General features: G+C 42.2%; 1 protein-coding gene across 1 annotated transcript in view; it reads left to right on the top strand.

Moving 5' to 3' along the window:
- LOC136610247 (olfactory receptor 5AR1-like) overlaps positions 1 to 16,969 on the top strand; it is a 39,994-nt gene that overhangs the window by 14,236 nt on the left and 8,789 nt on the right. The window contains exons 2-3 of the mRNA XM_066589482.1: positions 3,075 to 3,251; positions 8,375 to 8,434. Of these exons, the coding sequence (XP_066445579.1) occupies positions 3,075 to 3,251; positions 8,375 to 8,434 (237 nt within the window). The remainder of the gene's footprint in view (positions 1 to 3,074; positions 3,252 to 8,374; positions 8,435 to 16,969) is intronic.

The following is a 16,969-nucleotide window of genomic DNA, read 5'->3' as shown; positions in this document are numbered from 1 at the left end:
AACAGTTGGGGGAGTCTTCACTCTGGCCCTGCTTCTACCCCTGGCCACTCCACTGCCTCTTCCAATCTGTCCTGCTGCTGCACTTGCCTCCTCCTCTGAAGCCCTGTCCTCAGTAGGCTTAGCAAACCAAGTGGGGTCTGTCACTTCATCGTCCAGCTGCTCTTCCTCCGAATCCCTTGTGTGCTCCTCCCTCGGACTTACTGCCCTTACTGCTACCTCACTGACAGACAACTGTGTCTCATCATCATCCTCACCCACAAAAAGCTCTTGAGACAGTTGCCGGAAGTCCCCAGCCTCATCACCCGGACTCCGGGAACTTTCCAAAGGTTGGGCATCGGTCACGACAAACTCCTCTGGTGAGAGAGGAACCAGTTTTTCCCACTCATGGCAGGGACCCGAGAACAGTTCCTGGGAGTCTGCTGCTCATCAGAATATGTCATTTTCATGGAGTGAGGAGGCCGAGAGGAAGGAGGAGCAGCAGCTAGAAGATTCAGAGTTGCAGTCCCTAGGCCGGGAGTAGTGGACTGCGTAGAAAACTGGGTGGTCGATACATTGCTGGACGCATTTTCTGCCATCCACGACAGGACCTGCTTACACTGCTCTGTTTGTAATAAATTGTGATATGAAGCTGGGGACCCCAGAAACGTGCCTCTCTCCTAATCCCGCAGCAGCCGTCTGCGATTCCCCACGACCAGGAACTCAGCCTGTCCCCACACCCTCACTTGGACGTCCGCGTCCACGTCCTCCACCCTTACCCCTACTCCTCATCATGGCAGATTACGAATAGAGCAGGGCCCAAGTAAATTACCCCACTGTACAGCACTGACAACTGTGGCTTAATTCACCGCACACAGAGACTTGTAGATAGTGGAGGCTCTATGCTGTGACTTAAAAATATTAACCTGATACCTAAGGGTAATTTACTGCTTGCAGAGACTTGTAGATAATAGAGGCTGTGTGGAGTGGGAGAAGACTCCAAAGCCAGTGGATAGTGTTGGTAACTGCGGCTATCTCAACGCCACCAAGGAAAGGGTATTGTGAGACGCTCTGCACAGCGGCAGAACTCAAATACTTTGTAGTGGCCCAGGAAATATTACAGTACTGTTTAGCGGTGAGACCTCTGTATAATGCACAGCAGACACAGAGCGGGATTGTACGGCACTGCAGCCTGAAAAAACTATTACTGAAAGGCTGGGAAGAGGCCTAGATGTGTAATACAAAAATAGATGCACTACAACTCCCAGCAGGCCACAACTAAAATGCACACGGTCAGATGTAGCCCAACGAAGGAGCTTTGGGGTTTTTGCACAGAGGATACGGACTGTATATTGTATATAACTTTCCCTATAAAAGTGGCTGTGCCCCAACACTCAGTGTCTAATTCAATGCAGACAGAGAACAGTATAAATGAAGTCGTTCGCAGTAGGCTAGGAAATATTTGAGTGCAGTTTCACGGTGAGAGCTGGTTGTACAGCACAGCAGCCTGAGAACGCTATTACTGAAAGGCTGCGAACAGGCCTAGATGTGTAATACAAAAATAGATGTACTACAACTCCCAGCAGGCCACAACTAAAATGCACACAGTCAGATATAGCCCAACGAAGGAGCTTTGGGGTTTTTGCACGGAGGATACGGACTGTATATTGTATGTAACTTTCCCTATAGAAGTGGCTGTGCCCCAACACTCTGTCTAATTCTCTGCAGACAGAGAACGGTATAAATGAAGTCGTTCGCAGCAGGCTAAGAAATATTTGAGTGCAGTTTGACGGTGAGAGCTGGTTGTACAGCACTGCAGCCTGAGAACGCTATTACTGAAAGGCTGGGAACAGGCCTAGATGCGTAAGACAAAAATGGCTGCACTACTACTCCCAGCCAGCCACAAGTATAATGCACACGGTCAGATGTAGCCCAACGAAGGAGCTTTGGGGTTTTTAAAGACAGGATCCTACTCTAACGCTTTCCCTATTTACAAGAAGAAAAAAGAGTCACAGCAGCACTCCAAGGGTTCTTGATAAAGACCCGAGCACAGGGTCGATACGTGGCTGCTTGCTTCCTCATGTTCCAATAAAGAAGAGGATTTTAATGAATGCTGCCTGGTTCTTCATTTCTGCATTGACTTTCCGTATTTAAGCAGCAGCTCTTTCCCTAAACTCTGTATAATAGACTGCAGACTGATAACGCTATAGATGAAATGGCCTGCACAGCCCGAGATGAAAAAAAAAATGGTGCATTACTGCTCCCAGCCAGCAACAACAGTAATGCACACAGTCAGATGTAGCCCTAAGAAGGACCGTTGGGGTTCTTGAAGACAGGATCCTACACTAACACTTTCCCTATATCAGCAGTAGCACTTTCCCTAACCTCTGCCAGCATGTGTCTGAGGCAAGCCGCGGGCGGGACCGCTTAGTACTCGGCAGTCACTTGATCTCGCCAGCCACTCACTGCTGGCGGGGTGGGATAGGGCTGGCATGTCACAGCAGGAAGTGGTAATGCTTTCCCCGCATGTCTATTGGCTAGAAAATGGCGCTAAACATGTGGGGAAGGAAATGCAATTGACTCGAGTACTGCGTGGTGTACGTCTCGAGTAACGAGCATCTCGAGTACCCTAATGCTCGAACAAGCATCAAGCTCGGACGAGTGTGCTCGCTCATCTCTAATTAAGGACAAGTTGGTAGGTTGTGAAATTCCATCTTCTCTGGACACTATGATCTCTCTGGCTACAAGAATAGATCTTTGTTTTCAGGAAAGTATCAAAGAGGCAGCCCAGAAAAAGAGAACTATCCAACTGGTGCCCAAATTTCAAAAGCCGCTTTCTACTCCCTTGTCTACCTCCTTGGCTCCTGGTCCTGAGCTTATGCAGGTGGAAAGGCTCAAAATTATTCAAAGAGGAGCGCATTCTCAAACTTTCCAAAGATCTGTGTATGTACTGTGGAGGCCAGCGGCATTAGGTCTGTACCAGTCCTCTTAAGCTGGGGCTTTCAAGCCTAGGGTCAGTAGGAGAGGCTACCCTAGGTAAAGATCAATTCTCTCCAAGAGTGAGTTTACCCATGACTTTGTCCATCTCTGGTACTCAGTTCACTGTGTCGACCTTCTGGGATTCTGGTTCGGCAGGGATCTTCTTTCAGCAGGCTATGGTGGACCATTACCAATTTCCTATCCGACAGCTTGAGAGACCTTTTGTGGTGACAATGGTGGATGCAAGCCCTTTTTCTGAGACCATTCAGTTTTTTACAGAGCCTTTGGATCTGAAAGTAGGCATTTTTCCCTCTGAGAAGATTTCTTTGCTGGTCCTCCCAAAGTCCACCAGAGTTCACTGTTTTTAGGCCTGCTTTGGATTGGAGGTCTGGGAAGGTTTTACATTGGGTGTCTTCCTGCCAGTCCAAGTGCCTGCTTCCAATACAGCCTGTTCAACTCCTTTCAGTGTCTCAGAATCTCCAGGGTCTGCCAGAGGCCTACTACGGTTTCACTGATGTATTTGACAAAAAGGATGAGGAATGTCTGCCCCTATGACTGCCCAATTGATCTGCTGCCAGGAAACCTACCTCCTCGAGGCAGGGCATAACCGCTATCACCTCCAGAGACTCAAGCTATGGCAGAGAAAATCTCAACTGGGGATTCATTCGCAAGTCTTCTTTCCCTGCTGGAGCGTATTTTTCTTTGTTAAAAAGAAAGACGGGTCACTCCCATCACTACCAAATGTATGTTAAGTGCTGTTGCCACTTTTTTGGTTTCTTAACACTTGGAATCGTGACTTGGACTTGGTTGAACTCTGCCTGCCCCGACCATTGGTCCTGTGGCCCGGATTTTGTTTTTAATACCGCTTGCTCCAACGTAAGGTTCATATTCACACTCTTCGCTTTAGCCTGTCTCGTGGTATGTGGCATATGTTCAGCCTGCAAAGAACACAATTAACCACAAAACAATGATTGCGCTCCCACTTAGCATACAGCAAACAATGAATTCTTTTGTTGAATCGAATTGAAGTGGAATTCTGGTCACCAGACTCCCAGTGAGCAAGTTCGATGTCTGACATAAATTCCACCATTTCATCTTTAAAATCAAAATCAAATCCCAGTTGTGATTTGTTTAATTAAAATATCAAGAGTAAGAAGATGGTATTTTATGAAATAATAAGAAATAAATTACAATCCTTCATAAAGCAGAAAAGAGAGTAATTCAAAAGAAGGCTAGAAAGAAGCCACTCAAAGGAGCTCAAGGGCTTAAATTAACTATGGAGAATACCATGGTATGCCCCCTGTGGGTGTCAAGGGGGCTGTGACTATAGAACCTACCAGGCCAAAGAGGTAGGTTGGAGTCCCATGATTTTATTTGCATTGGCAGTAGCTGCCTTACACCCTGTATGGGGGTGTAAGGCAACCCCCCCCCCCCCCACCCCCACCCCCAACCAGTGACAACCTATTCCCTTTAGTTGTGCAGTGTCGGGAATATCACATATTCACTAGCTTTGTATGAATATGCACTTCCTTTTTAGTATTTCAGAGCCTTTATATTTCTGGCTCCCAAGATACTGACTTAAACGGGGTTGTCCGTATGTTCTGTCTGAATAACTCGGAGTCAGCAGCCCATAACCTAATATAAAGAGCAGCATTTATTCTGATGCTCTCTCCTCCACATTCAGCCACTCTGATAAAACCTATCCTTTTTATTAGTGTTACACCCCATTCATTCTGTATATGCTCTTTACTCCAGACCTGCCTATTTGAAAGCAGAATATGTAGATATTAGAGCTGGCACTTCTATATAGGGGTGAAGGATAAGAACATTATTCTTCCACTATATAAGGCACTTGTCAAGACCCACATGGAATACTGTGTACAGTTCTGGACACTGGTGCTCAGGAAGGATGTTGCAGTGCTTGCATTGGTTCAAAGAAGGGCAACTAAACTAATAAATGGAATGGGAGGACTAGAATATCCAGAGGCACTATCAATATTAGGATTATTCACCCTGGAAAAAAAGACAGCTAAGGGGCGATCAAATAACTATGTATAAATACATGAAGGGACAATACAAGGATCTCTCCTATGATCTGTTTATACCCAGGACTACGCCGGTAACAAGAGGACATCCGCTATGTCTAGAAGAAAGCAGGTTTCATCACCAACACAGGAGGGGGTTCCTTACTGTAAGAGCAGTGAGACTGTGGAACTCCTTACCTGAGGACGTGGTGATGGCAAAATCCATTTTAAGAGTTTAAGAGGGGACTAGATGCCTTTCTAGAGTGGAAGGATATTACAGGATATAGACATTAGGGGATCAGCTGGTTTGTAGTTCCAGGTCTTACAGTCAGGTAGAAACTATCAAGGTTGATCCAGATATTATTCTGATTGCCATTATGGAGTCGGGAAGGAATTTTCCCCCAAATGGGCTAATTGGCTTCTGCCTCTTGGGGTTTTTGCCTTACTCTGGATCAATTAGAGGGTGGAAACAGGCTGGACTAGATGGACATTGTCTTCATTCAGCCTAACATACTATGTTACTATATATCAAATTTATCCCTGTAATATTCAGATCCGGGATAAATTGAGAGGAGGTCATATAAGTGCACCATTCTGTGTAATATACCACACTAAGTATTATTCTGCTGAAATAAATCAACCACCAGTCCAAGATAGGCAAGTGGAAATGAAAGGGTTAAATTGGAGCCAGCAGGAAAGACATACACATTATGCAGGGATGTGCTCCACATGTTCTGACTTTTCTGCTGAAGCAGATTTGTTCCTCAAAGTTGCAATTATGGGTCCAGTAAAGAAGGGGTTAACAGCAATGACACTAGCAGGTTGTTCCTCAAGAGTAGCAATTATGGGTTCAATGAGGAAGGGGTTAACACCAGTGACGCTAGAGTACGTAACAATATCAGAACTCACGGGTGTGTTAGTATTGACTTTCCCCTGCTGATCCCCTATTTTCCAGTCAAGTGGATTTTCTCTTAGATGTTAAAAGAGAGGTATAGAGAATGAAAGGGTTAAAGCCAAAGATCGATACATAGCTGCTGCGGGAGAACCCTATCTATCTTCTCCAGTGCTAATAAGCCATAGTTTCTTCTAGCTAGATAGGCACCATTGTAGCCGCCTGATGGATGGTATCAGGTGGCCGGCTACACTGGGCTAACTAGCTGTAATTAGTATTACTGACTCCCTAAACTACATCTGTGGTGGCATCAATGAGTTTCTAGAGTCAGCTTCCCATTCTGACCGTGTCATCAGGATGATAGAGAACATACAGGAGCAGTTGTGATGTCTGGCCGCATCCCCAGTAGTGAGTTAAGTTTATATCCTGGGAGCCAGAAATATAAAGGCTCTGAAATACTCAAAAAGAAGTGCCATCCTATTCAGTAACTTCTGTAAAGTACAGTGTTGTGGGTCTAATGTTGTACCCATATTCATACAAATCTAGTGAATATGTGATATTCCCGACACTGCACAACTAAAGGGAATAGGTTTTGAGCTGTAAAAAAGCTGTAAAATGTTGTTGGACCTCTTCAGCGTTTTATGCTTACGGCCCTGTGAGTCTGACCTTAATCAAAGACATCTAATGCACTGTAGCCTGCAATCTATTCTTAAAGGGAACTTATCACCTCCCTACCGCACCATAAACTAACTTATGATGCTGTTAGGGGTAGTCTCAGGGAGCTAGATGGTATATTTTTAATGCTCACCTACTCCCATATTCCTTTGCTATCAGCTGGTGAGGATCACCTGGTATGGTGATCCTACTCTTTTCAGATTAACATGCGCATGCCCTCCCATACACTTGTATGAGAGAAAGCTCATACAGCCATATGAAAAGAGTTGGATTGTTGTGCGGCATGCGAACTTCGGCGGTTGACCGCAAACAAAGTGAATATAACTAATACATGACTGGGCTCCTTGTAACATCCCCTAACAGCATCATAACTTAGTTTATGGTGCTGTAGGGAGGTGACAGCTTCCCCTTAAAGGGGAAATCCATCTACTGTTGGTACCACCTCTTACAATTCAACTCTACTGCACTGAACAATTGTTGCTGACCTCCACTTGGCCCACAGTGTACAAAAATCAGAGGGAGAAAAACAGGGTGTAAAGGATTTACATGAATAGAAGGGAGTGAGCCCCACTGCAAAGATCATAATGGGTTCTCCATTATGGTTCTAGGTTTTCCAACCCCCCACCCCCGATAGAAAAGCCTGATTTTTGATCTTCCTCCATTCTCTTCCTATGTTTCTAAGGCCATTTATCCAGCAGTTGTAATTTCTTTAGAGAGGGCATCCCTGTCCAGTCATGTATAAAATGGAAACATTGACCCTTATTGCTGAAAGTAGTATCAAGCAACTTTTTTTTGTATAAAAGACATACAAGCTACAGAAGATAAACAATGATAACCTCATTCACTCAAAGGGATTAATGAAAAACATACAAGGTAGTTTTAAAAAATCCCCCAAAGAGTCCTTAGCCTTTAAGCTAAATTGAGATGAGATACCTTAGGGCAAAACAATCTTTTAGTCTCTAATGCAGTTGTATCTCTTTAAAAGCCTGAGTAAGTAAAGCTTTCCTGCTCACATCTAGAGCCGGGTTGCATGAAGCATCTCCTCTGTAACTGTCTACCGTTATATCATCTAAAATCTCTCAGGTTGTACAATAATTATTATTAATTTACTATTAATGTTGCACATTTTGAGCTAAAATATTACATTTTATCTTTGTATTTGATTGAAAATCTTTTCAATACATTTCAATTGGGACAGTTCAGCATTATGTGGGAGGACCTCTTCAAGCAGCATTCAGAGGAACGGGCAGTCACAGAAATGTCTGCAGCAAATCTGCCCTGTGTTATATGTCTCTAGTATTATAACGCAATAACAAGAGGACAGCAATACAAATCAGAGCTTTCACACAGAGCAGAATTAGCCTGCAGGATGAACCACAAGCTGAGGTGAATTCTACACCGAAATCTGCAGTCGACCTGTGGATTTTGATGCAGAATTGAAAAGGGCTCAAAATAGATTGCACTGTGTGCGTTAAAGAAAATACGCTTGACCACCTCCATTGCCACCCATATGTTCTATTCGCACGTGTGACAGCTGCCATTGGAAAGCATTGGTTCCATATAGTGCAATCTTTTTTAATATGCGAATAATCAGACATTAAAATGCCCGTGTGACTGAGCCCTTAGACCTGTGGATTTTGGTGTGGAATTTAGCAGCTGCATATTTGTGTGTGCCCTGTGTGTTATTTATGGGCTAGCTAACTAACTAATGCAATTCAGGATTAATTAATTTTTGCTATTAGTAACCAATACACAATAGTGCTAGATTACCTTACAGCTGCCCGAAGAGTGGTATATGCCAGTATGTTTTGTATTTTGTTACATTTAGGTATTTTCATGTATCAAACACCTGACTACAATTTATGTCATACCCGTAAGAGCTATTCCGGTAGGAGAGCTAATTAGAGCTAAACGTGCCTGTTCAGACGATAAGGAATATAAAGTACATGAGAAAATAATTTGGTAGAAACGAGGCTACAGTACGAGCAGTTTGAGAAAAGCTAAACTCAAAGTCGATCAAATCGATAGAGCGGATCTTCTAAGTGATCGGTATAGAACTACATGGATAAAGAGAACCAACACATGTGATAGAGGAGTGGTATTCTCCACACCATTCAGTAGAAATGTTGATGACATTAGGAAATCATTCATACATCTACCTATTTTAAGACCGGATAATGATATAGATAAAATCTTAAAAACAGGTGTTACGTGTGTCTCCTCAAAAAAGTTAAAATTTGAGCAATCTACTATCCCCTAGTCTATTCCATTCACCAAATAAAAAATCTGGAACCTGGTTAGAACACAAGGGCTCATTCAAGTGCAGAAGGAATAGATGTAATGTTTGTGACAAAACCGAACCTATTTACAACTATTACAATTATGAAAGAACAAAACATTTTCCTATTAAAAGCTACATTAATTGTGAAAGTACAGGCGTAATATACGATATAGTATGCACGGGTTGTAACAAGAAGTACATTGGGTGCACCATTAGGAGGTTAAAAGAAAGGATAAGCGAACACCTGTATTATATTAGACATAGAGAATCAGAGAAATCTGGAGCTGCCAGACATTTTGTCGATCATCATAAGGGCAGAATTGACAGATTACTGTTTTATGGTATAGAACTAGTTCATTGCAAGAGGAAATTTAAAGTCAGCCAGGAAGCTCTCGATAAAAGGGAAGCTTTCTGGATTATGACTTTAGGAACTAGATTTACGAATGGTTTTAATTATCGATCAGACCTATTCTATATTTATTAAATAATGGGAAAAAGAAGTGAATAAAGAGCAAATATATATATATATAATTTTTTTTTGCTATTTGTTAGATAAGATATGCAGCAATATCTGGGTAATAAAAGAATTTTTCTTTTGGGGATCACTATCTATGATAATAGCCCCCGCCCCCCCCCTTTTTTTTTTTTTTTGCTGTTGCGTAGATATAATATAGAGCAATTGGCTGATAATAAAAGTTTTTTGTTTTGGACATCGTTTTGAAGCTATAATAAGAATACTAATAACTTCAATGATAATAAGCCCTTGGTTGCACTATATCTTAATCATTACATATTAAGAAAGCTGCTCTACATATTCATTATTCTTGTCATAAAGATATTTCAAAATTACATGAAATGATGTTTTGTCCAGAAACATTTTACTGAATTTCTAGGAGTCTGCTGCAAGGTCTATGCGTGTCATCATAAGATGTTTATTCATGAGGAGGGGGATTTGGATTCCATCCCACATGTTTCTATTGTTTTAATTGTATGTGTATTATAAATAGTTTCAGTGTTTTCTTGTCTAGCATAGGGTGAACAAGGTCGGACGCTGACTGAAACGCGTTCCAAGTTTTTATTATGCTATGATACTGATTAATAATAAAGGCTAAAAATTTTTTCCATACCTATGAAGGCGGGCTTTCTTTTTACTAAAATTCCTATTGGATATCGTGAAGGACCACATGAACTGCCTAGGATGGATACATAGCTGAGCCACAAGAATCAAGTGCATGCAGGAAAGAGGGTGAGCGTTTGTTTATTCTTGTTATAGTTAATGCAATTCAAGATTAATTCATTTTTGCTGTTACTAACCAATACATAATAGTGCTAGATTACCTTACAGCTGCCTGAAGAGTGGTATATGCCAGTATGTTTTGTATTTTGTTACATTTAGGTATTTTCATGCATCAAACACCTGACTACAGTTTAGAGCTATAGGGAATCCTGTGTACTGGCCGAAGCCTGTGATAGGCCTTCCACACTGCTGAGTAATAGTGAAGTAATAGCTCTGGGAGCATCACTAGTGGGGGTCTGGGGACTAGCTATATCTAGTGAAATGGTAATAAATGGTATGTCATGTGATTTAGCAAGAGCACTTAATACTACCTTATAAGCTTTTGGCTTATTACTAGTGGATGTATAAGGTACTTAAGATGCTGTTCTACAGAACAGAGCTACAATTGATGTTATTTGGTCATAGATATAAGAAATTTTGCAGTATTTGTTATTTCATACTAACTCTTAATTTGATTGACTTCCCGATTGCTGGTTCAGTGTATTTTTGGCTTTTCGCTTATTTTTCTGCACACTTTGTAGTACAGTGGAAAAGCTACATATTCCTTAGCTGTTGCATTCAGTGCATACCTGATCTAGTATACATACAATAATTGATTCACGGGTCAATTAACACAGATTTGTAGTTTATGTTTTGTTAAAAAGGAAAAATATGGATATATTGTTTAGGTGAAATCCAAATCAGATACGACTAAATGGTTGTGTCATGCTTCATCATCTATCCCAGTATGCAGCATATGTGAATCCTCCGCTCTCAGACCAAGGGTTAGAATAGAGGCCTTATGGACGAGTTGGGACTACTCTATGTGAGTGTAATCAGAGAACCATGGATGGCTCCTAGGAACCTCCATCTTCCTGGTTAGGTAAGGCAACACATTCCCTAGTGGTTAGCTCAAGTTTTTGGGATGAGGGAGGAGGTCATGTGGTTGACAGTATGATGAGGAGCTGTGTAGCATGATGAAGTAGCCGCAAAAGGGGGAACTGTTAGTGAAATGAATATGAATCAATTTTCTATCTTTTGCATAGCCATTTTCCTGTTTTATAAGCCATCTTGTATGCCTCTTTTCATTTTAATAATTTTTCCTCTTTCTTGAGGTTTTATGAATATTACATGGTTATTTAATAAGCGTAAATGATTAAGGCCAGAGCTCCAAAAAGATAGCTATGTGGCATTTAGATTGACTGGTGGGTCAAATTTACTTGTTCCTAACTGTTTACATATGTTCCAAAACATTCTCTCTAAGCAATTTATTCTGGAAGAGAGGAGTCAGAGGGCCTCTTTGTCTGGATAGAATTTTTTTTGTTGGAATCCTATCCCATGTGGTGAGGAAATCTGGGGCAAAGAGGGAGCATTTTACCTACTGTGGGGTCTGAATGAGGGCTGTATCCATGGTAAAGTTTTTAGAGAAGTTCCCACAATGTCAGTTTCCAATTGGATCCACAGTTTGGACTCCCGATGAAAGTGCCAGACATACAGTCGTTAGAGGACAGTAGCCGTGTGGTAGAGTTTAAAATCAGGGAGCTCTGCTCCTCCTGCAGGTTTAGGTTTTAAGAGGGTTTGGTAGCTAATGTGACTGCATCTCCGTCCCCATATAAATTCAGTAAAGGCAGATTGTACGTGCTTGAAGAAGATCCTGGGGGCTGGATAGGCAAGGTCTGAAATAAGTACAGGAAACAGGGGATGATGTCAATTTTTAGAACGTTTATTCGGCCAAACCAGGAATGGTACTTTTTGTTGTCATAGTTGTTTAAGTCTTTCAATGTCCAATAAGGGGAGATAGTTCAGGACATAAAGAGAAGAGAGTTATCAAGGTATTAGTCTCAAGTATTTGATATTGGAATTTCGCCATATAAATGGGAACTGCTGCGATAAGGGCTGATTTAAGAGGATGGTAAGGAGATATTTAATGTCTTACATTTAGTGATATTTATTTTTAAGTTATTGAGTTTCCCATATTTTCGTACTTCTGCCAGAATAGATGGGAGCGAAATACGGGGCAGGGTGACATACAGAAGCAAATCATCAACATATAGTGATGTCTTATACTGCTGGGAGCCAATAATGAGAACGTTTATAATGGGGTTTCGCCGCAAGGCTATAGCTAAATGTTCCATGACTAGTTCAAAGAGTAACGGAGAAAGGCAGCAGCCCTGCCCGGTGCCATTATTAATGGAGAATGAAGTTGAGAGTGTTCAGTTCGTTCTGACCTGCACCGAAGGTCTGTCATAGAAGGAGAGGATTGTGTTAAAGGCTTTTACAGGAACTACCGAAATTAAACAAAAAGGGGTTATTAATTTTTTTACTAGCTTTTATCAAAAGTCGGGTTTTGTTGGTGTTATCTCTAGCTTCCTGACCCCCACAAACCTCACCTGGTCTCCATGTATTAATGATGGGAGGATTGGATAAAGTCTGTTCACTAAGCATTTAGAGTATAATTTAATATCTATATTGATCAGAGAGATGGGCATGTAACAAGCGCACTGCAAGGAAGGATCCCTACCCAGTTTGGGAATGACAGTGATGACTGCGGAGAGAGATTCAGATGGGAACAGTAAGAGTGGTGAGATGGAATTATACACTTTGGTGAGGAAGGAAGTAAGGAGTTCCCTACATTTTATTTATAGAACCAAGAGATCCCATCTGTGCCTTGGCTTTTGCCTGCTGGGGTACATTTAATGACTGTGTCAACTTTGTCCTCTGTAAAGTTCTGATCTAAGGATGTACTAGTCTCGGTGTTGATTTCAGGAGAACCGGCTCCCTGCACTTATTCTTGTATTGTCCTATTTAAAGTGTTACAATGTGAGTCTACAAAAGGGCCTTTAATGTTATATAGCTCTTGATAGTAATTTAGAAACATATTAGCAATGGTCGTTGGGTTAATCCTGTCATCCAGTAACTTTACCACAAAAGTATTGTTTCTGTATGTAATCAGAAAATATATGGAGAACCCCTGTTTATATGTGATTTTGCTGTTTTGAAGCGTTGTAGTGACAGGAAGCAGTTGTCATCCGTGCACCAAAGTTGCTGCAGACAGATCTGTGAATAGAGACAATGCTTGGAATAGCGAAGATAGTGTACCTAGTTTTATTAATGGTGTTCACCGTGTGGTGTTAATAATATGTTAAATTAATCAATTTCTGCAAAAAATCTGTTGGCATGGGAGATATCTAAATGACATTCTCCTTATTTGGTAAGATTCCCCAAGCACGGTTTTTGATTTTGTTTCCTATCGCAGTAATATTAATTTTTATCTCTTTCAACTTTAGCTACATTATGTCTCTCTTTTCTTGATGTCTTCCCTACTGGAGACGCTTTATGAAAGAAAATTAATACTAAATTGTATAGGAAGCCCCCTCTGGCAACTCCTTATTATATGCAGAGTTTCTACCTCTCTCATGTAGTTAAAAATCTCCCAGTAGGAGAGTTTATTAGAGCAAAAAGGGTATGTTTACTAGAAAATGATTATACTGAAGATTGATGCATTAGTTCTTTTTTTTTTTTTTTTAATTCTTTATTTATTGCAATTACAAGTATAGCAAAATTATTCCAGCGTTAGTTACAACATGTGGAACTTGTATGAACATCTTATCAAAAAATGCATTTATGAATTTTAACTTTTTCCAAGTGTTAGAATAAGAAGAAGATAAGCTAGAATAGACTGGTAGGGTTAGGCAAGGGTGAAAGGGGGGAGAGGGGGTGGGGGGTAGTCCATTATATTGGAGATATCATATAATAAGAGAGTAGGACTCCGGAGGTAGCATAAACCAAAAGTATCTATAGAACATTAGATAAATGTTGCAAATGAGTTGTGACATCAAAACCGTCACTCGTAACCCTTAGCATTTTCATCATGGCAGCAAAAGGAGAAAGTGGAGGAGGGAGAGTGTACCTAATGACTTCTGGACCATGAGTCCCACATTGCTCTGAATTTCTCGTGGGATCTATTAGACCAGCTCGTTAACTCCTCGAATCTACAAATGTCATTCACTTTAGCCACCCATTGGGTGATTGTTGGAGCTATAGGCTGAAACCACATCAGAGAAATTAAAGATTTGGCTGCTAGGATAAGGTGAGTAATGAGATTAGCATTAGAGGAGAAGGTTTAGACAATAGCACGTGTTCAGGAAGGAGAGTGAAGGCGTCATCGAGAATTTCTCGTATTATTGCTTCGATTTGATTCCAATAGGAGTGTAGGATTGGACAGGACCACCAGATATGGGTTAGAGAGCCTACATGATCATTACATCACCAACATTTGTTGGAGCTTGATAGTTTATAAGCATAAAGCCACTCAGGAGATTTTTTACCACCTTGTCAACAGCTTATAGTGGCCTTCTTGTAGTCTGACGCACCTGGAATGGCCATGAGAGCTGCTCAAAATCGACCTCACCTCCTTGTCTGATAGTTTAATGCTAAGTTCCTTTTCCCAAGATAGGATAAAAGCTGGTCTAGGGTGTCTTGGAGGGCAATAAACTTTTTTTAATGGATTAAATTTTCCTGCTGCAGCTGCTCTGAGCTACAATAATTTGTTCCATTTCAGTAAGCGGTCGGGTGGAAGGGAAGGAGTTATTGAATTTATCTAAGATTTTTATTAGGTGCATTATCTGTAATGAGTTGTGTGGCGGGCCTGTTGCCTGAGACAAGAGGTCTTCAACGAGTTGTGAACTCTTAGAAGTACGCAGGGACCAAAGATCAGATATTGTATGGTCCTTTAGGGTGGCCCAGATCCTTTTAGTATGCGGGTCTAGGTTAAGCCCCAGAAAGTCTGGCACTAGATCCAGGGGGGCAACAGGGGAGGGGCATGGAGCCAGATCCCCTCGGAGAGAATCCCAGGTCTCGCAAGCACTTCTCAACAGGGGGTCGAATGAAGGACTTCTATAGATTTTACATGAAGGCTGCCATAAATCTCTTGACATGGTTGTTCCATAGGATGCCTGAGCTAAAGAGAACACAATTGTTTTGAGGGTTTTGTCAATTCCGGCCATCTATTGAGCTGGAATGATTTATACCATTGTAGCATGTCAGGGAGATTAATACCCCCATACTCGCTCCTCTGGACCAACAGGCTGGGAGCTAGTCAGGGTCTCCTATGTTTCCAGATGATTTTCGAAAAGCTTGATTTAATATATTTGAAGAAGGAAATTGGGAGATATACTGGCAGCATTTGTAGTTTGTATAATATCTGGGGTATTATGTATGTTTGTAATAAGTTTTTCCGGACAAACTATGAGAGTACTGGTAAGTCATAAGTATGTAAAAGTGAGGTGATCTCATTTAAGACTGGAGAAAAATTTAGGACATGGAGGTTGTTTAGATTTTTGGGGATTTGGATTCCTAGGTACTCGATGTGTGTGTCAGCCCATTTGTACTGGCAGGACTTTTGAAGATTTTTTGCCTCTTCTGGGGGGAAGGATATATTGAGGACTGTTGACTAAGGCCTTAGTCAGACGGGCGTTTTTTCGCGCGATTTGCGGATCGCATGACGGATGCGCATCCGCAAATCGCGTGACCGCTGCGCGCAAGTCGCCCGCAAATCGCCCGAAAATCTGCTCCTAGCCGCGTTTCATTAGAAACGGGCCGGAGCTGTCCAGCGCATTGCATTCAATGGAGACGGCAATACAGCCGTCTCCATTGAAAGCAATGCGCTGCGGGCGAGCCCGGGATGAATTGTCGGTAAGGGCTTAAATATATAAGCCCTTACCTGCAATTCATCCTAAAATGTGTAAAAATAAAAAAAAATTGTATACTCACCTTCTGCCGGCAGCCGGAGCTCCGCGCGGCCGTCCTGCAGTGGGTGTGAAGGGGGTGTGAGTCAGACCTGCCCCCTGATTGGCTCAGCGCTGAGCCAATCAGAGGCATGCCTCACTCACACCCATTCATGAATTCATGAATGGATGTGAGTCAGACCTGCCCCTGATTGGCTCAGCGCTGAGAGGCAGCAGTCACTCACCCATTCATGAATTCATGAATTGGTGTGTGAGTGAAACCGGCCTCTGATTGGTCAGGGCTGTGACCAATCAGAGGCAGATCATTCAGCAGGTGGGGATTTTAAAGCCCCGCCGGCTGAATAGTGCCAAGAAGCAGTTCAGGAGAACTGACAGCGGCCGCGGCTGGACTCCGGCTGCAGCGGAAAGGTGAGTATACATTTTTTTTTTATTTTAACACATTTTAGGATGAATTGCAGGGAAGGGCTTATATATTTAACCCCTTCCTGACAATTCACCCCGCGCACGCCGGCAGCCCATTGCTTTCAATGGAGCGGCTGTATTGCCGCTCCATTGAATTCAATGGGCAAACATCGTTCTTCTCTGCCACAGCTGTTACAGCTGTGGCAGAGAAGAATGATTTGTCTTCTATATGTTCTCAATGGGGTCGGCGCTGCTGCCGCCGGCCCCATTGAGCGCATATACAGAAGAGAACAGGAATCGCAGATCGCAGATAGGTGCGATCTGCGATTTTTTGTTCTATAATTTATCGGACGAGCGCATAAAAAGCGCTCATGTGTCCGATACCATTGCAAAGCAATGGTTTTAAAAAATCGCCGGACGCATGCGCATGCGCAAATCGCGGCTAAAAACGCCCGTCTGACTAAGGCCTTAGAAGTGTTTACTTTGAAATTAGAGAGAGAGCCATATAATTCTAAGATATTGTTGATTTCTGGTAAACCTTGTTCTGGATTGGTTAAGATAAATAGGATGTCATCTGCGAACGCTACTGTTTTAAGCGAGTAGTGGTTTATCTCAATCCCCTTAATGTCCTTATTCTGTCTTACCATTTGAAGGAGAATCTCCAGAGAAAGGCTGAAAAGAGTGGGAGATAAAGGGCATCCCTGTCTTGTACCATTA

The sequence above is a fragment of the Eleutherodactylus coqui genome, chromosome 2, assembly GCF_035609145.1.
Source record: "Eleutherodactylus coqui strain aEleCoq1 chromosome 2, aEleCoq1.hap1, whole genome shotgun sequence".
Lineage (NCBI taxonomy): Eukaryota > Metazoa > Chordata > Amphibia > Anura > Eleutherodactylidae > Eleutherodactylus > Eleutherodactylus coqui.
The sequence above is the reverse complement of the archived record's forward strand: the minus strand, read 5'-3'. Positions and strand labels throughout refer to the sequence as shown.